Source organism: Puma concolor, chromosome C1, assembly GCF_028749965.1.
Source record: "Puma concolor isolate L17-30 chromosome C1, mPumCon1.1.hap2, whole genome shotgun sequence".
NCBI lineage: Eukaryota > Metazoa > Chordata > Mammalia > Carnivora > Felidae > Puma > Puma concolor.
In genome coordinates, this window is record NC_141674.1 from 106,423,679 (window position 1) to 106,447,480 (window position 23,802).

At 44.8% G+C, this 23,802-nt stretch overlaps 2 protein-coding genes across 10 annotated transcripts in view; one reads left to right on the forward strand and one right to left on the reverse strand.

Annotated features, from left to right (window-relative positions):
- Positions 1-606: 606 nt before the first annotated feature.
- VPS72 (vacuolar protein sorting 72 homolog) lies at positions 607-12,355 on the reverse strand. Its single transcript, XM_025934813.2, has 6 exons — positions 12,155-12,355; positions 7,685-7,837; positions 7,387-7,501; positions 6,813-6,989; positions 1,501-1,645; positions 607-1,182 (listed from the first exon to the last, which is right to left on the reverse strand). The coding sequence occupies exons 1-6, from the start codon at positions 12,269-12,271 to the stop codon at positions 795-797; spliced, it is 1,095 nt and encodes a 364-aa protein (XP_025790598.1). The 5' UTR covers positions 12,272-12,355; the 3' UTR covers positions 607-794.
- A 103-nt stretch (positions 12,356-12,458) lies between these two features.
- The window catches only part of PIP5K1A (phosphatidylinositol-4-phosphate 5-kinase type 1 alpha), a 38,830-nt gene continuing 27,486 nt past the window's right edge, over positions 12,459-23,802 (forward strand). For 4 of the 9 annotated variants that reach the window (XM_086718184.1, XM_086718183.1, XM_086718189.1 and 1 more), the window contains exon 1: positions 15,777-16,311. In XM_086718184.1, the coding sequence (XP_086574310.1) occupies positions 16,230-16,311 (82 nt within the window). In that variant the 5' untranslated portion in view covers positions 15,777-16,229. Of the gene's footprint in view, positions 12,602-12,786; positions 12,943-15,773; positions 16,312-23,802 lie in introns of those variants that run through there. The other 5 variants (XM_086718185.1, XM_086718186.1, XM_086718187.1 and 2 more) reach the window with 5 other exon arrangements.

Consider the following 23,802-nt stretch of genomic DNA (forward strand, 5'->3'; position numbering starts at 1 on the left):
CACATATACACAGCCCCCATACCCTGCCCAGCCCTGAGAGCCTCTAGTGGCCACTCACAGCCATGGCACTTCCTTCCCTTCCTGCATGTAAGCCAGTCCTAGAAACTAGGGGAATCATGTCATTCCTACTTATTTGGTGTCTTGCTATATTCAAAGCAGTGAATATAAGGTGATATAAAGGGGAGTACAGGAATTTTGTTTGGAGGTCTAATTTAAAGGTGTTTATAATTCAGCTGGAGGAGTGAATGCTTACAATTTAAAAAGGGCAGCTCATGGGGCGCCTGGGTGGCGCAGTCGGTTAAGCGTCCGACTTCAGCCAGGTCACGATCTCGCGGTCCGTGAGTTCGAGCCCCGCGTCGGGCTCTGGGCTGATGGCTCGGAGCCTGGAGCCTGTTTCCGATGCTGTGTCTCCCTCTCTCTCTGCCCCTCCCCCGTTCATTCTCTGTTTCTCTCTGTCCCAAAAATAAATAAAAAACGTTGAAAAAAAAATTAAAAAAAAAAAAAAAAGGGCAGCTCATAATAAATGCTATTAAACAAAATAAAGACCCATATATACTCAGACATTCACAAAGACTTCTTGCTCCCAACTCAACGAGACACCAGACAAAGGGGATCTTTCTCTTTTATTAGATTAAAAAACACAAATAAAACCGATAGGAACTGGGGGGAAAGAAAGATGGAAAAGGGCCAGGCAAAGGTCAGAGATGACCAAGAGGAGAAGCAGGGAGAGGAGGGGGAACATTAAGAGCCCCAAGTCAGGGCAGGAAAGAGGTTTCTAAGGACTACTCCTCTCCTTATTTGATGACAATTTTCTGGCGCAAGGCTCGAGGCCCAGAGCCAGGGAGGGGCTCAGGAGGTGGCGGGCCAGGGCCCAGGGCTGAGGCCGTGGGCGGCAGTCCATGGGCAGTGATGTACTTCTTATAGGCCTCACGGATGATCTTGAAGGCTCGAGCAGTGGCGTAGGGGATGTCTGTGACAGGGTCCCGGTACAGAGCTGGGCGATGGGTCACAGGGCAGACCTCCCGAACAGGGACCTTTGGGGGCCGCCCTTGGGGAAACCATTCCTCGAATGTCGCATCATCACTGAAAGTGATGAAGGTACGGGAGCAGCGAGCAGGAGGGACGATGGATCCAGTGCCGGCACGGGGAGTCAGCGCAGAAGCTGTGGGAGCAGGATCCAGTCTGAGGGGAGAGACAGAGAAACACAAAAAGTCTGAGGAGAGAAAACAACAGACAAAGAGATAAGACAGGTGAGGAAAGAGAGGAAGGAGGCAGAATGACGGCAACAATCGGAGAGAATCTATTAAGTGACAGATGGGGAGAAGCAAGCTGTGCTGGGTGGGAAAACTGCTGAGAGAGGGGAGAAAGACTAAAATCAGAAAGAAACACAGCTGAGGGAAGAGGACCCTGAAGGACATCTGTGTGTTGGAGAGCTGTGTGAGGAGAACTGAGGATGGCAGGGAGAAGGCTCTCTTCCCTTCTCCCCTGTGACGCACTCACCCTTCCACATCCACATTCTCTTCTTTAGGGCCTGGCTCCCCAACGAGCGGCACCGTCACTGAATGATAGGTGATTATGGGCCCAGGGCACTTCCGCTTCTTGTGCACCTGCTTCTTTTTGTCAGCCTCAAGCCGCTCATAGGTCTCTTCAGGGTCAAAGGGAGGAATGAGGGGGCGGTGAGTTCCCCCATGCCCACACTCGTGTCTGTCCTGTCTGGTCCCTGCCTGCCCAAGCCACTCACACCAATTCTCTGAGGCCCCCCTAGCACCTCCTAGTTCTGACATTCTTTGCTTGACCACCCCCTAACCCCCAACATCCTCTCCGCCCACCTCTCCCGTCCACTCAGCTCCTCACGCACTCAGACAGCAGGACTCTGGAGCTGGAAGGAACCCTTGGATGAGGAGCCTGTTTGCCCAAGCTGCCCTGTCCGCTCACTCCCAGCCACGGCAGCGCGCTGCGTCTTCAGGCATCTCTGGTCATTACAGAGTTCTCTCCTATTTCCAGCTGAAATATGTTGCCTGATGACACTGTTTCACCTTTTCAAGCTGTAAAGGACACAGGTCCAACCTGTCTTCCCCATGACAGTCCTTTACATAGTTGAAATTAGTATCCAGGTCTCTCCCTCCAGGCCGATCACAACACCCATTCCTTGAACCATTTCTCATAAAACATGGTTTTGAGACACACTCTCTTTTTGCTAGCCCCTGTGCCTAGGACACTTCCATTACTGTACTTTTCACAGTCTATGGCAGAGGCCGGATGCTGGCAGCTCCTCTAAGTGTTTTGTTTGATCTGTATTGTATTTTAAAGAAAATTTGAAATAGTTACTGATATTTGAAAATGAGGAAATTACATTTAAATACAGAGATTTCTGGTCCTTCTTTTTTTTTTTTTTTTTTTTTTTTTTTTTGAGAGAGTAAGCACATGTGCAAACGGGGAGAAAGGGCAGAGGGAAGGGGAGAGAATCTTAAGCAGGCTCCATGCTCAGCACAGAGCCAGACACACGGCTTGATCCACAACCCTGGGATCATGACCTGAGCTGAAATCAAGAGTCGGACAATCAACCGATTGAGCGGCCCAGGTGCCCCTCTGATCCTTCTTAAAAAAATAACAAGGAGGGGCGCCTGGGTGGCTTAGTAGGTTAAGCGTCCAACTTCAGCTCAGGTCACGATCTCACAGTTTGTGAGTTCGAGCCCTGCATCGGGCTTTGAGCTGATAGCTTAGAGCCTGGAGCCTGTTCGGATTCTGTGTCTCCCTCTCTCTGCCCCTCCCCCGCTCACATTCTGTCTCTCTCTCTCTCAAAAATAAACATAAAAAAAAATTAACAAGGAAATCAGGCAACCTGGCATCTGCGTTGTCACATGGCAACAATGAGCTGGGCAGAAGAACCAATCCTTCTTCTGAGCGCTCCTCTTATTCGCCACAGTCCCGTCTGGACAGTGACACTGCTCTATGGTAGTTCATTGCTGGTACACAGGTCTCCTCCTGAAGGTCAGTGACTGTGACTCATGTTACCTACGTATTATCAGGGCCATGCGGTGTGCCACCCATTACAGGCACTCAGCAAGTATTTGTTAATGTTCAGTAGGTCAAAATATTCCTGATCCCTTTCCTCTGAATGAACTCCAAATTTCTGTTTAAGTGCGCATCCAATCTTCTAGATAAAGTCTGACCAGAAAAGTGTGCTCTGGAAACCCCACCAATGATTTAGCCTCTCTTGTACTTGGAATTCTGGTTGGTAATGTTGCTTTCTTTCCCTTCTGCCAACCTTCCAACACTTCCCCTTTCAAACACTTCCCTGTACCTTCTGGAACTCCTGCTCTATAACCAGCCAACTCATCTATGTCCTCAAGTTTCTCACTGTGAATTCCTTCCACAACTTGTCTTCCTGGAAGCCTGTCATCCCAAGGCCACTGCTCTCCCTGCAGCCCTCTGGTGGAGGTCTCTCGTCCTGCCACCTCCCATGCAGGGTGTGCCTGGGTCCTGTTGAGCCCACACTGCAACTTTAGACCACCGCTTTTCTCCCCACGCGCAAACCCACTTCTCTCTGGAGACTGATGCCACCAGGCTAGATCATGTTTCTTTCCTGTCATGCTCACTCCCTTACTCTCTGAAGACTTTAGCAATGCCTTCCACTGTTCCTCTCCACTCAACTCCTATCATCCTTCATCACCCTGGTGACCTCAAAGTGCATGCACATGGGTAGCCCCTTCAACATCCCATCCCCACAGTTTACGGATCTCATCTTCCTGTCCGTGACACATTTGTTGCTCCATTCCACTATGGCTACAGCCGGGAACTGCCCCAGCTCTGAAATACTAAGAATCACACATCCCAGGCTCTGGCCGCAACATCCTATGCTTTGGTTGTTTTGCTCCACAATTCTAGATATCCTCTGTCCTTTGATACCTCCCATACATGGATCTCTCCTCATTCTATCTGGCAGCCCCCTCCAGTCTTCACTGTTCTTTTTTTTCTTCCAGTTTCCTTTTTAAATCAAGGTTAGGTTCTTCAACCTATCATTTCAGTCACTCTCATCAATCTACACTCCCTGGTCCAGACCTGGATTGCTGAGTGCTCCTGGAAAAATACTACACAACAGGCTAGGCTGGAACCACCATGAATGCATGTTCCCCAAATTCAACAGACTCCCCCAATGCCAGCAGATAATTCTATCTCAACTATTTCTTTTCTTTCTTCTTCTTATTACTTTTTTTTTAGGGAGAGAGAAGATGTGCGTGCAGTGGAGAAGAGGTGAGGGAGAGAGAGAATTTAAGCAGGTTCCATGCTCAGCACAGAGCTCGACACAGGGCACGAACTCACAACCCTGGGATCATGATCTGCGCTTAAATCGAGAATCAGGGGGCGCCTGGGTGGCGCAGTCGGTTAAGCGTCCGACTTCAGCCAGGTCACGATCTCGCGGTCCGTGAGTTCGAGCCCCGCGTCGGGCTCTGGGCTGATGGCTCAGAGCCTGGAGCCTGTTTCCGATTCTGTGTCTCCCTCTCTCTCTGCCCCTCCCCCGTTCATGCTCTGTCTCTCTCTGTCCCAAAAATGAATAAACGTTGAAAAAAAAAAAAATTAAAAAAAAAAAATCGAGAATCAGACGCTCAACCGACTGAGCCACCCAGGTGCCCCTGAACTACTTCAAGCACATTTCACTATCCTCAAGCTTCCAACTCTATGCCCAACACCTGACAGGTGATAGTGCCTAAAAGACATCAGATGAGAACCACTCCAATGTCCTGCTATGGGTTTATAAACCTCCAACTACAAGCCATCCTTCCTTCCTCCTCCATAATTTAGGCCAATTCTTCCACCTGTACTCTAGCTACCCCACTCCCCCCACATCTCATTTCTCCAAAAACCCACCCTATTAACTATCCTTTCTTTCTTCTCTGTCATTAAACTTTCAGTTGCTTCTCACCAAAGACAAGAGTTCCTCTAATCTTAGATAAAACAAATAAGGAAAACTGTACATTGACCCCAGATCCTATAGGTTTTACTCCTTAAACCACCCTTTACAGCCAAGCTTTATAAGTGTGGCTCCCCAGCCGGCTTCAAAATGGTGTAGTCTCCAAAAAGTGTTCCCTAAGTTCATCTGACCTCCTTGTCATCAAAACAAATGGACACTTCACAGTTCTCCTCTTGAATAGCATTTCTGCAGCATTCAGCAGAGACTCTCTCTCAAACATTTTCTTTCCTTGGTGTTCTTTTTCTTTTTTTAATATTTATTTATTTGGGGGGGAGGGAAGGGCAGAGAGAGAGCGAAGGAAAGAATCCCAAGCAGGCTCTGCGCTGACAGTGTGGGGCTCAAACCCATGAACTGTGAGATCATGACACGGGCCGAAACCAAGAGGCAGACACTTAACTGACTGACCACCCAAGTGCCCCTCCTTGGCATTCTTAAGATTAATTCTCCTGAAGTTCTCCAAATCCTGGCCACTGCTAAGCTCCTCTTGTACATCTGCAGGGTTCTCTTCGGCCTCTATCTTCTCTTCCTCATGCTTTCTCCCTGGGTGATCTGACCCACTCCAATCTCATCAACGCTATCCATACTCTACAGACTTCCAAATTTCTGTTTCCAGCCTAGATCTCTTGTCCAAGCCCAGACGTGTACACTGAACTCTCAGCACTGCATGGACCACTCAAAAACTCCTCGAATTCAACATGTTCAAAAATGAACTTCTTGTCCCCCCTGCAGAACCTGCTTCTGCAGGGTCTCCGATGTCAGCTACTGGTACAAGAAGTCCAGGTGTTACCCTCCTTACAGTAGCCCAAACCAACCAATGTGGTCAAAGGATGAGGACTGTAATTACAGTGACATCAAGGTCACCTCACTGTTTGTGATGGTTCTCAGTCATTTCTGTTTTGAGGGATAGCTACTGTTTGAAAGTACTGAATTACCATCAAAGATTAAATATTCAATGTTAAAGTCACTATAACAAAACAGGAAAACACACCCTGAAGATGTTGGAACTGAAGTAAATCTTTTCTCAATCACTGTGTTCTTTTGGAGTTATCTACACTTGAGAAATGTAAAAGTAGAATGGGATGGGTCCCAGATATTCTGCGTAAACAATACTCAACTCCACATTTGGGCTATCCATGTTTAACCATATGTGTTTGACCAAAAATAAAAGATTCAGAGAGAGAAAGATTTGATGGGGGTTGGGGGAGAAAGACAGAGAGAACAAAGCACATACTATAGGTGATTGTATGTGTTATTTCACTCAATGGAAGTATGCCCCAGATCGAGCATGTGACAGGAGGCGTATAACCTGCCATTCCCTCGTGTACCTCTCACGATTTGCAACTCTCAATGCCCTATAAAGAAATATATGCTTTGTACAATATATTACTTTACGTGACAGTGTACTCGGCACATAAACTGAAGGGATTTTAAAGAATTTTTACTTTAGCTCATCTCATGGACTAATTCTGGCGAATTTCTAATTTTCATGATTATCATTAAAGGAGGCATTATCACCCCACCTTGTGAACCAGGACAGCAAGATGCAAGTAGGTTAAGCAATCTGTCAGCAGTCTTACAGCAACTGAATGGCAGAACTAGGATTTGAACTCAGTTCTATTAGATTCTTATTTTATACAAACACACTTTTTCTTCAATATAACTTGTTCTTTAGAGCCCAGCTAACTGCCTCACTCCTTGCTCCTAATCCCTCACTCTCCCCATTTCCTTCCTCTGATTCCCTTCTTCTGGATCTTCAACTCCCTAGCTCTTCAGGCCCTTCAGTCTCCGTTTTTCTAAGGTTCCCCCTCCCTCTGCCCACTAGTCTCAAAACCAGACTGACCTAGTGAACGTAAGTTGAGCTCCTCTGTGATCTTGGCCTCTCTTAGCAGCTCCTCCTGGGTCAGCGGCCGCTCACAATGGGGCCCCTTTCGCCGCCGTGACTGTCCCTGCCTCTCCTGTACCCGAAGAAATGTCTGTCTTGTATGCTCAGCTGTAGACTGACGCATGGACTTCCGACCTGGGGAAGAAGTCAGAGAGGAAGAAATCTTTGAATTCATGTCCACCTCCTTTATTTTTAATTTTAAAACTTATTTGGAAATCATTTCAAACTTACAAAAAGGTTGTAAGAAGAGTCCACAGAAAGTACCTATGTGTCCTTTACCCAGATCACTTCCTGTTAACCTTTTGCCCCATTTGCATCGCGTGTGTTTTCCTGAATGATTAAGTTGCACACATCTTAGTTCTCGACCCTAAATACCTCACTGTATATTTCCTAAGAATAAGGGCTTCCCTTATGTAACCATAGTACAGTTGTCAACTTCACTTAACTTGCCATGAATACAATACTTTTTCGTTATGTTCCGATTGACCCAATTGACCCAATTGTCAATTGACCCAAACATCTCCACACTCACTGTCAGAGCCATCATCCTGTAGTTCTAATGGCAGCAGAGCTTTCTCTTCTCGGGCCTTCTGAGAGCTACCAGCTGGAGTGCTGACCTTTCGAGGCCTCAAGCTCTTGAGAGGCTCCTGGGAACAGATTGGAATCAGATACCATGGAACAGAAGTGATACAGAGAAAGATGAGGATTTTAAGAGAAAACTAGTCCTGTGGGAAATAGGACTAGCATGGGGAGTCCTGTGACCTTATGAAGGGCAGAAGAGAAATTATGGGAAATTACAGGAGTCCAAGAAAACCAGGATACCCCTGCACCTTATATGCTTTGGTGACTACTCGGCGCTTCCTTCTAGGCTCTTCTGCTTCTCCATCACTGGATGGTTCATCCCCTTCATCAATGTCAAAGTCAGAGTCCACTTCATCCTCTGTGTCTGACTGGTCCCCTTGATATTCATCATCTCCAGATTCCTGAGGATATAAGGAGAGAAGGTTCTCACTGTCACTGGAGTCATCAGTGCCCCTCCAGGTACAGAATCTCTTTGCTTTCTTGGTAAGAGCTGCCCCACTCTCCTTCCCAACCCAGCTCTTCAATCTCCTTGGGCAAGAAGCCCTTCTAGGTAATGGCCTCTGGCTCCAGCACCACCTCTTTCGGCAGTCATTAACTGCCCTTTACCCGTAGCACACAGTGTTAAGTGCTGGGATACAGAAAGGATTTGGTTTGGTCTTTACCTTCAGGGGTCTCACAGTCAGGCAGAGGACAGGATATCATTATAAAAGGAAGTTTAAATACAAGACAACATATAAGGTATCAAATGGTACTAAAGTGTTACAGGAGCTCAAAGGAAGGCACACTTGCTATAGATTGGTCATCTGGGAGGGTCTAAACTTTAGACTTTATTCCTTTAGAGCAGGGGTTGGCAAACTTTTTCTGTGAAGGGCTAAAACAGAACAGGTAGTGGGCCAGATTTGGTCATCACGTCACAGTTTGCTGAGACTCTAAAGAACAAAAAGAGGGGCGCCTGGGTGGCGCAGTCGGTTAAGCGTCCGACTTCAGCCAGGTCACGATCTCACGGTCCGTGAGTTCGAGTCCCGTGTCGGGCTCTGGGCTGATGGCTCAGAGCCTGGAGCCTGTTTCCGATTCTGTGTCTCCCTCTCTCTCTGCCCCTCCCCTGTTCATGCTCTGTCTCTCTCTGTCCCAAAAATAAATAAACGTTGAAAAAAAAAAATAAAGAACAAAGAGAACTTGAGCCATGGTTTAAGATACTGGTAGTGTTTTGGGGCGCCTTGGTGGCTCCGTCAGTTAAGCGTCTGACTCCTGATTTCAGCTCGGGTCATGATCTCACAGTTTGTAAGATCGAGTCCTGCTTTGGGCTCCACGCTGACAGCGCAGAGCCTGCTTGGGATTCTCTTTCTCTCTCTGCCCCTCTCCCATGTGCACTCTCTTTCTCAAAATAAATAAATTTACAAAATAAAATAGGGACGCCTGGGTGGCTCAGTTGGTTGAGCCTCCAACTTTGGCTCAGGTCATGATCTCACGGTCTGTGGGTTTGAGCCCTGCGTCGGGCTCTGGGCTGACAGCTCAGAGCCTGGAGTCTGCTTCAGATTCTGTGTCTCCCTCTCTCTCTGACCCTCCCCTGTTCATTTTCTGTCTCTCTCTGTCTCAAAAATAAATAAACATTAAAAAAAATTTTTTTTAAATAGTAAAATAAAATAAAATAAGATAAAATAAAACGTGGGTAGTGTTTAGACAGCCAAGAGGGCAGAGGTAACATGGGTAGATGGAACAGCAAGAACAAAGATGCAGAAACAGGAATGTGCATAGCCTATTTATAGAATAAAGATTTAGACCTAAGTAAAGCAGAAAGTTTTTCTTGGGCAAGAAATCTTCCTAGCTGGCTGCCTTTGACTCCAGCACAGCCTTCTTCCAACATTTCCTGACTGCCCTATAAGGCTCTAAGACTTGAAAAGGTTGCATTCAGTCTACAGAGAGACTTACATTATCAGGCTAATAAACTCATGAGTTTAATTTGCAGGCCAAGGATTCTCAATCCTCTCCCTCTCCTTGCTTATTCCAGTACTGATAATCATTGTTGAGGTAAACTAAAGTTACTGAGAAATAGGTCTCATTCCTCAGGTGTGTTGGAACAGAAAAATAATTGGGTACAAGTACTAGTAATGGGGAGCCAATGAAGACTTGGGGAGATAGGAAGACTGTATACAAGGAGTGTTTCAGAAAGTTCTGGAGGTGGTTAGCTGAGTGGAGTAGAGAACATGGGGCCTAGAATTGAAATTGAGAGAGTGCAGGTTAAGTCTAGAACGGCAGCCCCATTAAAAAGTAAAGGGAAAAATACACTTGGGGGCAGGGGAGTCAACTGGGCGGGGTGGCATCTCAAACATGTGGCTCTCTCTTCAATCAATGATGTAGACCAACAGGCTAATCTTGGTACATATGCTGCCAAAGCAAGCAAATAGCACAGACAGTTGACACTCCAAGCTAGCCAGAGTTCAATCTTGCACTGATGACCATCATTTCCTCCCAACTGATGTTTGTGAAAGACAGCCTGGGAACACATTAATCCCCTCAGCTCTAACCTGGTATTAAGTCATCTCCCAGAGAATAGTAGTTCAACTACACATTAGCTTAGTGTCCAATCAAAATGCTTTCATTAAGTTAGGGATTTACTACCATTCCTTTGGCCCTTATTGAGGGTCATTAATAGACATGACTAGATAAGAGGATATTTCTATATCATCTGCCGAAACCCTGTTAGTTTATACATCTTATATAAGGATTAAATTCCTAAAATTTAGCGTTGAATAAGTTTTTCTCTTTTAAAGAATGTATATGCTTCTTTCTTACTGAAAAAAGAAATTCAGGGTTTGGCTGCCAGGAAGCTCACAGCTAAATTTAGTATCAATTGCTATTACCATTTTAGCAGAGGCTCCTGGTACAATTACTTCTGATCTGTCTCTATTTTTACTGTTCCTACTTTTTGTTTATATGGTAAGCCTCCTTTAATCCTTTTTGGAAGCATGAAGGGTACATATTAAATAACGACTCGTAAAATGACAGGAATAGGAAAATGGCCTTTGGGGGAGGGAAGAGAACATTCTATTTTAAACTATAGCTGTGTAAGTAATGACTCCCAATCAGTCATCAAGTCCTGTGGATTCAATTTCCTTAATGTGTCTTGAAACCTATTGCCCATGTTTCTCTACTCCCACTGCCTCCTTCATTCTCTTCATTAGAGTGAGGTTTCTAGAGTACAAATTTGGGGGCGCCTGGGTGGCTCAGTCAGTTAAGCAACCAACTCCCACGCAGGTCATGATCTTGTGGTTTGTGGGTTCAAGGCCTGCATTGGGCTGTGCTGATAGGTCAGAGCCTGGAGCCTGCTTTGGATTCTGTGTCCACCTCTCTCTCAGCCCCTTTCCTGCTCACACTCTTTCTCTCTCTCAAAAATAAATAAACACTAAAAAAATTTAAAAATATTCTGTGTCTCCCTGTCTTTCTGCCCCTTCCCTGCTCGCACTCTCTCTCTAAAATAAATAAACATTAAAAACTATATAAAGTACAGATTTGATCATGTACTTTGATGAATCTTCTCAGTCCTCTGGATGAAGAGCAAACTCCTTAACATGGTTCACAAGGCCCAACATGATCTGGCCCACGCCTACTCTCTCCAGCCTTACCAATCTTTATTCTCTTTCAAGGTCTGGAGAATGAGAGTAGACATGCAGGCTCCAGACCCAGACTCAGTACCTTTACACATCTGCTCCACCCCCTCAGTGGGCTAACCTTTCTCCTTACCCTGCTCTCAGCCCTACTGCTGTACATACAGCCACAGCTTACTTTTCATACTATCCTAAGTTTAAACATCGTGTCCCCCAGGATGCCCATCCCCACCAATGATTCTGGCTCCCACATGTTACCACAGCACCCTATCCTTACCACTTATTTTACTCCTTATCACACAGTATTTCAACTGTTAATTCAGCTGGTTCCCCCATTGGGGTCTGGTATAGGTAAGAAAAAGTGTTCTTAATACTCTCTGCTTCCCTATAACCTGTCACAGTAGTGGTTTGCCCTAGCTTCTCAACGGCTATTTTAAGAATGGACAGATTCAATCAATACAAGTGCCAATCCAATCCAGACCCTAGCCCAGGCACTAGACTTACTCTGTTGAACAAAACAGACCATCTCTAACCTTACAGAGTTTACAACCTAATAGGAAAGTATAAACAAGTAGGCATACCAAATCTAATTACAATTTGAAATGTATACTATGAAGGAAATAAATGGGACACTTTTTATAGCAAAGAAGGGTTATCGAAGGAAACACTTATATTGAGACTTGAAAGCTGGAAAAAGCATAGGCTAAGCTCCTCTATTTTTTCTTTTTTGAAAAGAGATTCCTTTCTATACCTCTGGTGAAGAACCATACCGTGGGCCCACGACTATATACTGCGTGGCTGCGAGAAGCTCGCGTTACGTTAGACGTCAAGAGTGTGGTGAAAACAGGCAACTAGAAAAGTACGCTGTCGGTTTCTGCCATACTCTGGGGTGCCTCCGGAGACCCTTCCATCCCCGACCCCTCCAACCCCATCTAGGGCTGTACCTTCTAGTACTCCATTTTAAACCCCCGCCACCCCCAACTCTCCCACCCCGTCGCGAGTATCAGCTACCAGGGCTCCACTCCATTCCCCGCCCCCTTCTTTGTCCGAGGTTTCTCCCTTCAGGACTCCCTTTAGCTACCTCCCCTCCCTCTTCCTGGACCCAGCTCTTGCCTCTGTGAAACCCCCATAAGTCGTCTGGTAGAACTCATCTTCCTCCTCTGCCTCCAGGAGGCCAGAAAGCCGGTTCCCCGCGGTCTTCCGGGGGGCCCGGCCCCCAGCCAAACTCATACCGCCTACAGAGACTGCGCCGCGATCAGAGGCCCCTCACCCAGCGCGGGTAGCGGAACTCGGCGCTCGACACCACTACCTGCGGGTGGTAGGCGGTGGCGGAAGCCAGTAGTCTACAGGCAGAAGTAGCAGAGCTTCGAGAGGCTCCTAGTCCTGTCAGCCGCGCCTTGCTCACTCTGCAGCCCCGCCCACCGGGAACGCGGAGACAACCTAGCTCCCCGTTCTAGCACGCGCGGACCTGGACTGTGGAACGATTGGGCTCGGTGACTCCAGGAGTCCTACTACCCTAAGTCCAGAATTTAGGAGTCAACAAATTTTCACTTAGAAGAGGTCAGTTTCCAGTCCGTTTTCCATTCTGCTTCTAGTAGGAACCACTCTTCTACTCGAAGATGTTTAATGGCTCCCTATCATCTACGGGTTAAAGTCCAAAATCCTTGAGGCAGAATAGTAGTGTGTTTAAGAGCATAGCTTTAGAGCCAGCCATACCTGAGTTTGAGTTTAAGATCTTTTAGCTGTGTGACTTTGGACAAGTTGCTGAATCTTAGTTTTCATCTGTAAACTGGAACTAGGGACGCCGGCTGGCGCAGTGGGTAGAGCATGCGACTCCTGATATCAGGGTCATGACTTCAAGCCCCACGTTGGGCGTGGAACCTACTTAAGAAAATAACAAGGTGGGACGAATAATACTTATCTTTTAAAGTTGTTGCAAAGATTAAGAGATATTAATCTTGTAAACTGCTTAGCACAGGATTTAGTAAGCACATATGGTTAGTAGGTGCTAACTACTATTAACATGGCATTCAAGATCCTTCATAGTTTGGCCTCTCCCTGCCTTTCCAGCTTCACCTCCTGCCTCATCGTCCTATTCTAGTATCACTTTTCAATTCTTCGTCGTGCCTGCCTGCTTTTCCTTCTTAGGATTCTTTTCCTTACTTGTCTACCTGGCCAAATTCTGGTTCTATAGGTTCTATAAGACAGTAAAGTCTTCTCAGTCGCCAATCTCTCTTCCTGGCACAGTTTCCATAAACACGGAGGTCATGCCGCCTTGATTCTCTGGAATAGTTCCAATATCAAATAGTCTGTGGTATTGTCAAGACCCTGTATCAACTTCTCTTCCTATCTTTTATTCTGAGAGTATGATTGTCAACCCATAGCACTTGTACATACTCTATGATGGCAGCTATTACATTTTACTCTAATGATTTATGGGGCTGCCTCTCTCATTAGTCTGTGATCTTTTTGAGGGCGAGGACTTTATCTTCACCTGGTATACCAGGAACTCTCATGGTGCCTAGGACATTGTTGGGGCTAAATAATGTCAATTCAGTGAATGAATTAATGAATGACAATTGAATGAATAAGGTACTCATCCTCTTATTTTGTGTCTACGTTGATCTTGCTTGCCCCTAGCCCCCTCCATTCTGACCTTAGGGACTATTCTAAGATATGATAAAATCTATGTGTGTATGCATGTGTGTGCACACTCACGTTATTTCTGTCAAATCTGTATACGTGGACCTATTTTGAAATCACCAGATTGCTCTACTTTTCCAAAATATATATTGGTGAACTCCTTTTTCAGTTTCCTTGGAGCACCAAGCCAACATGTCCTGCTTTGCCTCTGCCTCCACACCCTGCCACGTCACCCCAGGTCTTCTATGCCAGGAATGTTACTGGGGAAGAGTGGCTCTGTGACTCAGAGGACACCCCAGGGATTGAGTGGGAGTGGAGGCAGAGATAATGTAAAGGGGGAAAAGATGAGAGACACCCTGGCCCCACTTTTTGAATTTTGCTTTCATTCCTTCATATATTCAGGAGACATGTATTATGCACCTACTTTGTGCCAGGCACAAAGATGCTTGAGATATAAAATGCTTGAGATATGAAAATGGGTAAGATGTAATCTTTGCCCTGAAATATTCAGTCTTGTGAGGAAGACTAACAAGTAAACAGACTGACATAATACCATGTAGTAGGAGTAATAGCAGCCATTTTCTGGTACATAAAGAGAAACAAAGACCCCTAAGAAGCTACAAAACAGGGATTTCTTCTTTTCAGGAGGGCTGAAATCAAATTCATAGATCAAATCCCAGGGAGAAGATCCCTCTATTTGACCTACTGCCTGTATGAGTCAGGGCTTTATTGGTCTATTTCCAATTTTTAAATCAGAAACAGCTTTAGTTCTACACCAGCTGATTTCTAAAATAACTCAGGAAATGGTAGCAACTCCATGCCTTTTATGGAAACAAGTATAATTTATTCAATAAATATTTATTTGACCTATGAGCCAAATCCTGTGCTAGACAGTGTGCTCCCACCTGTCTAGTTCCTGTACTGTTAGTTGGGTGGAGGGGTATATGTATAGGCAACTGTAAAATACTTCAGTGTCGTTCAATTCCATTGCTATTGAATGAAATGGCAACGCAATCATGTAGTTTGTCTACCTTCATACCCAATGGAACATGAATAATCCAGCAAGTGGCAGCAGGGAAACAATTATTTCTATCTTGAGAGAGGGGTAGAAGGCAGAGGAAAATAGGCAGTGGTAGTCTCTGGACTTCATGGTCCTAGGTTCCCTTTCGAGGACCCGGAAGACATCCGGATAGAGGATAACCAGGCCATCTTGGGGGCTGCAAACCAAGACCCCCCCACACACAATTTCTCTTCATTTACTAATTTCACAAATAATTATTGAGCCGCTACCATGTACAGGCTCACAAGATGGGAGGAGTTGGAGATACAAGAGTGAAAGTCTTTGCTTTTCAGCAGCTTACAGTCCGATCAGTCTTCAGCTCCCCATCTGGTTTTCACAATCTCCAGGGTACTTTATTAATCCGAACGCTAGACTAGAATGGGGAATTTCTCTGTGCAGTTCGGTGCACTGATTAACAGAACCAAGGGTTTGCGGAATTTCTCTGTGCAGTTCGGTGCACTGATTAACAGAACCAAGGGTTTGCCTGGATCGCAGACTGTGATATGGTCGCCTTTCGTGGCTTTTTCTGAGAGGTCTTCTGAATTCCATAACTGTGCCCAGCATTGCGCTTGAAGCAAAGTGTAGATCTGTTTTGAATGTCATTCAGAGGAAGGCAAGACAAGCACGCATGTTAAGCCAAACAGTAAACAAGCAGTAAAGCCGGAAGAATAGTCGCATGTGATGTTTTGTGATATTCAAGGGCTTAACGTCGCTGAGTTGACAACAGCGCCTCGGTGGGGAGCTCTAACCCTGGGCTCTAAAATTGAAGGCCAGCCGGGCAGACTCTTCCTTATCCCGAGCTCCGGCAACTCAGCCGGGTCCTTTCACAGAGACGAATTTAACTGGACCCACAGAGCCACCGTAGCGCTCGTTCACAGTCGGGGAAGAGCTTGTCTCCGACCTGTGGATTCGTTAGGGCAAGAGGAACCCGTGTAATGTGACCAACACCAGCCTTCCGATTGGCTCTCAGGGCCTCCCTCTTCTCCCCCCGCCCCCAATTGAGTGGGCTGGAACGCTGGAAAGGTTACGCGCATGAGCAGTTCCCGGATTTCCCCTGGCCACCGAGTGGAGCAGTGAGGTTGGGCGATAAACAGGCTGTGGCTGGGGAGGAGGGGCGGGGGCATTTGTTCCTCTGGGACTTTTCACGCCCCCTATTTCGTTAGGTGTGGTTAGGTTCGGACGCGGGGTCTTGGCGGCGGGCTGGAGCCTACTTCTTTGTGAAAGGGGAAAGTAGCTCCCTCGGAGCACTGGTGAAGTTGCGGAGCGGGTGCGAGACGGCGGTTTTCCCCTATGCCAGCCAAATGGTGCGGCCTTGAGCTGTTTCAGGACCCAGCCCGACGTGTCTGAGAGAGGCCCCGGAGGGGGCAGGGAGGTGGCCCGCAGAACGCGGGTTCTGTGAAGAGACGTGGAGAAAATTCGACTCGGAGAAGAGGAAGAGCCCGATTGAAAGGGAGCGAGGCCGCTGAGGGGGAGGGGGCTGCCAAGATGGCGTCGGCCTCTTCAGGGCCGTCGTCGGTCGGGTTTTCATCCGCTGATCCCGGCGTCCCTTCCTGCGCCTCGTCCTCAGGTAATTAGGGCGGGGCGTGGGCAGGGGGCTGATGGCGGCTGTGCGATGGGAACGAGAGCGAGACCTGGGAGGGCACCTGTAACTGGGAATGTCCGAGGAGTTGCCGGTAAGGAGGACGGAGGTTGGGTTTTCAAATAGGGTTTTCTGAGCGGTCAGGGGGAGTCTGAGGAAAGGGTGGATTTGATTGAGGAAAGGGAGGCTCTCAAAAACACAAGCTGTCTTCGAGGAGACCGACTTGAGAACTTGAAAAGGGATGGAGATTGAAAATGGGGGTAGGACGGTAACAGAAGGGAAACCGAAAGAAGTAGACAAAACTGAAGTAAACGGAGGCCTTGTATTTAGAGGAATTACTTAGTGTGAGAGGCAGGTGGAATTCAAGTTGACTATGGGGTTAATCGGATAAAAATGTGGAAGAGAAGCCATGGGGTTAAAACATGTTTAAGGGTTATGTGACGTTTTCTTTGGATTGCTGAGGAATTAGGGAATTGTGGGTTTTGTTGGGGGTGGGAGTTATTGGAGACCTTTTTCCTTAGAGGCCTCCCCCCTCGTGCGTCATCCCTTCCCAGTGCCGACCCACGCGCACGCGCTCGTACCCACATGCATTTATATCAGACACCCTCCTTGTAGGATTCCCATTTCCAGACTGCCCACCTTTGGGAGGGAATAGGGCGTTTTGAAGGAAGGCGGAAAATTAGAATTAAGAGACCCTAGAAAACAGATGGAGAAGATGGAATGATGCACAGTAGAGGCTGAGAGAGGTTGTGATGGGAATTAGGCCTGGGAAGGATGGAGTGCTTGGGAGGTGGTTGTACGTGCTGTGGAGAAATATTGCATAATAGGAAATGCACTGGAAGAATGCTTAGTCTGTATCAGGAAACCGGCACTTGGAGCACTGAGCCAGGGTAGTTAGAAACTACTGGAGATTGAGGCAGGGCAGAGGAGCCCACAAGAAAAGCAGCAGATTGTGTGTAGGAGGGAAAATGTGTGTAAGTGTGGGGAGGTGGGTGGACATTGAGTCAGAAACTGTTCTAGAGCTTCCATCAGAAATGTCTGGTGTTCCACAGTTACTGTTGCCTCTACAGGCAGGAGAAGCTGTCAGATGTTGGATGCTGTACTTGAGAGGTTGACATTTCCTTAGGCCTGGGATTGCATCCTTGCCTTTTGACTTGGCTAAATAGAGGGTTCCCGCTTTCATATTCCAGCTGGGATGAGCTTGGCTACATGGTCACAAGTATCTTCTTCATAAGCTGCAGTTTTATTTATGTACATCTATTTTTAGTTTCTTGAGAGGTGTTTTTTGCCTTTCCTGTAAAAGCATTAGAGGACCAGAGCAACTTGTGTTGCATTCTAAGTGCGAAGGATGAGGTAAAATAACAGGTGTTTTTCTAGAGTAGTCCCTTAATTTAAACCTTTTCTCTCTTTCCCCCAATGCAGAAAAGAAGGTTGTGTGTAGTTCTTAAGCTTATAAGAAGTTAGGTGTTCAATTAGAACCAGGGTAACCTTGAAAACCATGTATTTATGTTCCAGGATTTGATTCAGCCTCTGTCCCATGGAAGTATTGGCCATGTGGGCAGATTTAGGAGTAAAGGAAAATTTCTTTTGTCACTTAATGGAATCATCTTCCTCCTCTTCCATCTCTGCTGCTTCGGATAGTCCTGCTGTCTTTTTCAGATGTCATTGTTTGATATTTTTATGTTTACTGCCAGATCCTACAGCTAGCAGTTAGTAATTCAGATTGTGTAAATGTTTTTGTCCTATTGTGTTTTCACCAGAAAATAAAATACTGGGTTTCAGTGGACGTTACAGCTCCTTGACTCCATGATGTTCATATGAGAAGTCAAAGTATAAAAATGTCTAAAAATAGCTTCAGATTCTTATTTTTACTTTTGTTTCTCACACCTTCCATCTTTGCTTCTTTGACAAATGTTGAAACAATTGGATTAAGAAATTAAGAAAAAGTGTTTATAAATAGTCCTGAAAACCTGATGGGATTTTTGTGTCCAGATCCATAGTGTTGACTTTTTTTGTGTATCTTCACTTTCACTTAGGTTTGGCCTTAGTAAGTTTAATTTAGTAAAATATTTCATTCTAAGGATGTGATTGAAGAAGAAGGATATTAGATTCTGATGCAAAAAAAGGCTATTAGAATTTTTATTTTATTTTATTTTATTTTTTAATGGGTTTTATTTGTGATTGGGGGTGAGTGTTGCTGTGTCTGGATGGTACCAGGGGAATTAGGACATTGACAAGAATGAGTGATGGTTTATGATTTCCTAAATTGTTAAAGGTAAGAAGGCTGGCTTTGTAGAAATTCAAGTAGGAGATTGTGTGTGTGGGTTTTGTAACCATTCTAAAACCAATTTATTGTTCTTAGATGTTTAGCTGAGCTCACTTAAGTTTTGGTGGAACTCTCTTTGACAATATTGAAAATAGATTCAAGGTTAAGAACGTTAAGATTCAGAGATAGATTGATGTCTTAGATAAGCTGCCTATAACCTTTGGAGGCTCAAAATCTTTTGGAATTCAAATTAAAAAGGACAGATTATTTGGAACAGTCATTCCCTGTCTAGAGTATTTCACCATTAAGTCAGAGCTGGTCTTTTATTCTGCTGATATGTGAAATACAGAGGTTAGATCAAACCATACACTCTAAGTGATGTTTGACATCGTTTCCCATTGGAATAATTAATTACCATGTTTGGATTTGGGGGAAGCAATTATAAATGAATATCAGCTTACAGCGGCCATCATCATGTGCTTGTTCTTACACTTTGTTAATAAAAGTTGATGCAGTTTGCCTTCTAGTCTCAGCGGTTTAGTGTGCAAAGGAAATTTACTTCTTCTTTTGCTTTCTCCCCATCCTCATTATTTGGACAGTGGCACCACTTAAAAATAAAATTAGCCCTGATGAGGTGCTGTTGACAGTATGACCATCTGTCACACCAGTGTGCAGAGAGCCTGTTTCCCTATCTGTAGTTTGACTAGTTTATCAAGAGCTTGAAATTCAGGGGCGCCTGGCTGGCTCAGTTGGTAGAGCATGTGACTCTTGATCTCAGGGTTGTAAGTTCAAGCCCTACATTGTTGTATAGAGGTTACTTAAAAACAAAATCTTAAAAAAAAAAAAAAAAAAAAAAAAAAAAAGGATTTGAAATAAGCCACTGCATCCTTTTTTAAACTACCATGAAGGGAGTAAGGAGTTTCTGTTTTGGAGACTTGATTTGAAGGAGTTAGAACGTAAAGTTAGAATGCTAAGGTGTACACTGTTCTCTGAAATAAGAGCTTTGTAATAAAATCATGCGTGACTCCCCCAAGAAAAAGTACTTGAAACATTAGAAGATCATGAACCTGTAGTTCCTTTTTGCTTCAGACAAGAACATTTCTGAAATTGTGGCCCTTCACCTATGTGATTTTATCATGAGCACAAATGATTTGGAAATAACTTTATAGCTCCTTTCCTGACTTCATGTAACTGCTGAAGGAAACCCCAGAGAATACAGGACTGAAGCATTTTTGCTTGGGACCTTTATAGTAGGGCCAGCCTCATAAATCCTTGATTTTGGTGGCTCTCTTCTTCCCAGAAGAGCCCCACTAGTAAATTAGCCTGTAATCTGATAACTCCAAATGGTAGGGATTTTGTTGAGTATTTTGTTGTTGTTGTTGTTGTCTGTGTTCTGTCTTGTTCTCTAGAGAGAGAATGAGTGAGTGTGCACGCTCGTGTGAGGGGGAGGGGAGGGAGAAAGAGAGCGCATCTTAAGCTGGCTCCGCTCTCCGTCTAAGGCTCAATCTCATGACCTTGGGATCATGACTTGAGCCGAAATCAAGAGTTGGACACTCAACTGACTGAGCCACCCGGGTGCCCATCCGTGTTCTTTGTGTCCAGTGTAAAACATTTGTACGCTGGTCCTTTACCCTTCAGTGCTTCTGTTCTAGTGGATAGTAATACGATTTAAGCCACTTTACTGGAGTGAGAAACTGAAATTTGAAATATAAAGATAGAACAGAATGTCATGTAGTCAGAATATGACTAGGTTCACCATTTTGGTTGACATTTTGTAAGTAGGGAGAGATATTGCTGTTTGTTTTCTCCATTGGGGTTTTGACACTTCTTTTTTACTTTTGTACCCTTGGGTAGATTCTGACAGAAAACTGACATCGGAATGTCACTGTTTTTGTTTAACCATTTATTTCTGCCATGGCTGCTCAAACTTGGTCAAGTATGATTATACAGATTTTTTAGGTGTCTAGTATCAGATATTAATTGGCAATAATGTACTGATAAGTTGGCTTTGGATTCAAAATTGTATGTTTTGTTGGTTTCTATGTGCGGTTCTGGGTTGATACAAACGTCTTCTGATTAATATTTGCCCCAATAGGTGCCAGCTACTAGTTATTACATGTTTTATTAGTCTGTGTTTCTTTGATAATATAATGGAAACTGTAGCCTGTGAAGTGAATAACAGAGATAAAACCAGGCCAAAGACAGAACTGGGGATAAAGAAAGAAGGTGGTTATTTTTATCCTTTAATCTGGATATTTTCTTTCCTAGAATTTTAGGATATTCTTGCTTGACATAAAGTAAGAGCAAAGTTGTTAGTTTTTTCTCTCTTTCTGTTGACTGGGTGTGTTTCTTGATCATGGATAAAAGTATGTTTGAGGAAGTATACTATTTTCTGATAGCCTGGTAGAGGGAATCTCTGTTCTCTGTGTTCCAAACCCCAACCCACCATTCAGTCTCAAAGAGAGAGTGTTTGGGTTGATGATATTTATTTCCTAGAGGAAACCCCTTCCTAGCCAGTTTCCCCTATCTCGCTTCACTCCCCCACCCTTTCCTATCAAAGGAGAGCATTGTTTAGTTTCTGTGTATGTGTTGATTGGTTTTGTTCATACTTCCTGTGAGCTTCCATCATTCTTTTTACAGTTTTCTATATGAAATGAACTTTCTTTCCTCAACCCCTCCATTTTTTTAAACTTTGTCTCCCAGTCATTTTTCTTTCTTCTCCTGTGAAATTCCAGTCTGTTTGTTTGTAATGGCTGTAGACAATATGTATTTCTTTTTAAAGGTTTTATTTTTTTTTAAGGATAATTTTTAAGTTTATTTATTTTGAGAGAGAGAGAGAGAGCATGCACGCAAGTGGGACAGGGGCAGAGAGAGAGAGAATCCCAAGCAGACTCTGCATCCCTGAAGATTTTATTTTTAAGTAATCTCTACACCCAACATGGGGCTCGAACTTAGAACCCCGAGGTCAGGAGTCACATGCTCTACTGACTGAGCCAGTCAGTTGTCCCTGTAGACAGTGTATTGGTAAACATCTGATTCCAGAAAAAGCTCCTTTCTGTTGAGTCTGAGGAAGACTTTGGCAAGAGTAAGGAGGGCAAGTTCTTTGCAGGGAGTTCAGTATATCTTATTATTTACCTTATATACTTAACTGAGCAATGTGGGTTTAACCCAGAAGAAGCACTATCCCAAAGATCAGCAGTGTTGATGGGGAGTGGTCTAAAGGAAGATAAGCGAGGGAAGTTGTGGGGAAAGAATGGGAAGAGGTCTTTTTAGCATACATAATGAGTTGAAGTAGAGTAGATTTCCAGTGAACAATGTAGGTAAACAAACTTGGTAAACTTCAAATTTTCATTGACAAGAACCTGTATAGGGACACCTGGGTGGCCTCAGTTGGTTAAGCGTCTGACTCTTGATACCGCTCAGGTCACGATCTCACAGTTCATGATTTCAAGCCCTGCTTGGGGCTCTGTGCTGACAGTGTGGAGCCTACTTGGGATCTTCTCTCTCCCTTTCTCTTTGCCCCTCCCCCACTCGTGCTCTCTTTCTCTCAAAAAATAAATAAAAATAAACTTAAAAAAAGAACCTGTATAAAAGGGATGACAACAAAGTAACATTATCTCTTATTTTCCTTGTAATTCCTTGTAATTGCCTTGTAATTGCCTTGAAGTGCATTGTTTGGGGAAATGATATTAAAATTTCTCTGCTTGGGGCGCCTGGGTGGCGCAGTTGGTTAAGCGTCCGACTTCAGCCAGGTCACGATCTCGCGGTCCGTGAGTTCGAGCCCCGCGTTAGGCTCTGGGCTGATGGCTCAGAGCCTGGAGCCTGTTTCCGATTCTGTGTCTCCCTCTCTCTCTGCCCCTCCCCCGTTCATGCTCTGTCTCTCTCTGTCCCAAAAATAAATAAACGTTGAAAAAAAAAATTAAAAAAAAAAAAATTTCTCTGCTAAAGCATGTACATTCCGATCCATCAAGAGTCCTTGCTTTTTCAGGATAGATAGAGCCAGGTTTGGAAATAGGAGGTGGTGATCTGCCAAGAAATCAATGGCCATGAGTGGCTTATCCAGGAGACTCCTGTCTCTTCAGAAGGACACAATTTTTTTTCAACCAAAGTTTTAGTGCCAAGAAAACATATATGAGGCCTGAGAACCATGAAATTTGCCTTGTAGAAGTAAAAGTTTATCACTAGAGGGAAATGAAGAGGTATTTTAATTAACCTCATTTTCCAAATCTGGAAACTGAGGTTCAGAGAGCTTGTTACTAGTGGCAGAGGTGTTGTAGAAAGGCTGGTATGTTACAGGATGAGTTTTAGTAATCTTGTAACTCATTTCCTTGCTACTTAGTTGGCTGCTATCTGAAGTGACCTCAGGACTGGTAGATCAAACTGCTTTGTAGCTTTTGTTTCTAGGAGCATCCTTGGCTTTCTGACTTTTTTCTAGAAGATCCTTAGGAAAACTTGACACTTGATAGGAAACAACATTTAGCTTTCCTCTGGGATGTGGCTTGGTTTAGTCCTTATTGAGGCGGTGGTAATGGTACCTTTTTGTTTGTTTCTAAACAGTTTTTTGAGTGCTTAGGAGGTGGGCTGATACTTCAAACATATTTCTCAGTATTTTCGTTTGGAGAACATGTTGTGCCTCGCACCTACAGGGGTGTAATTAAAATGGCTTTCAGTATTTCAGGGTAACAAGGACCAGAGAGATTGCTTTAGAAAGTGCAGCAGATAACTGGGCTGATTGTGTTTCTGTTTTGTGTAGGTTTTTGCTTTTGCCTTTTTTTTCCTTTTAAAACCTCTGGCTCTCACTCTTCTCAACCAAGAGAACCCCTGAGAGTTAGCATTTTGCTTCCCAAAAGTCTGTTTATATCTCTTTGTGCTCTGTGTAGGTATCCTTGACACGTTTGATGTGGTAGTATTGGAAAGTCATTGAACTAGGTCTCTGGGATTGCTTCTGTATGACTTGCCCAGGCGAAACTCCAGTTGTCTGAGGAATGCACATCCGGCCAGCCTCTGGCGTCCCCAAATTATATGTGTACTTCAAACATTGAAGTCAGTCACACACTGCCTCTTAGTTTTTCATCTGATGGATGATGTCATCTCATCTCCAACGGAAATGCTTCTGTTCTGAAAGTGCAGGGAGAGGCTCTGGTATTAAGGCCAAGTCTGTTTTGTTCTACACTCTGGTGGGGGGAGAAACAACTCTAATGTCGGAGGTTTTT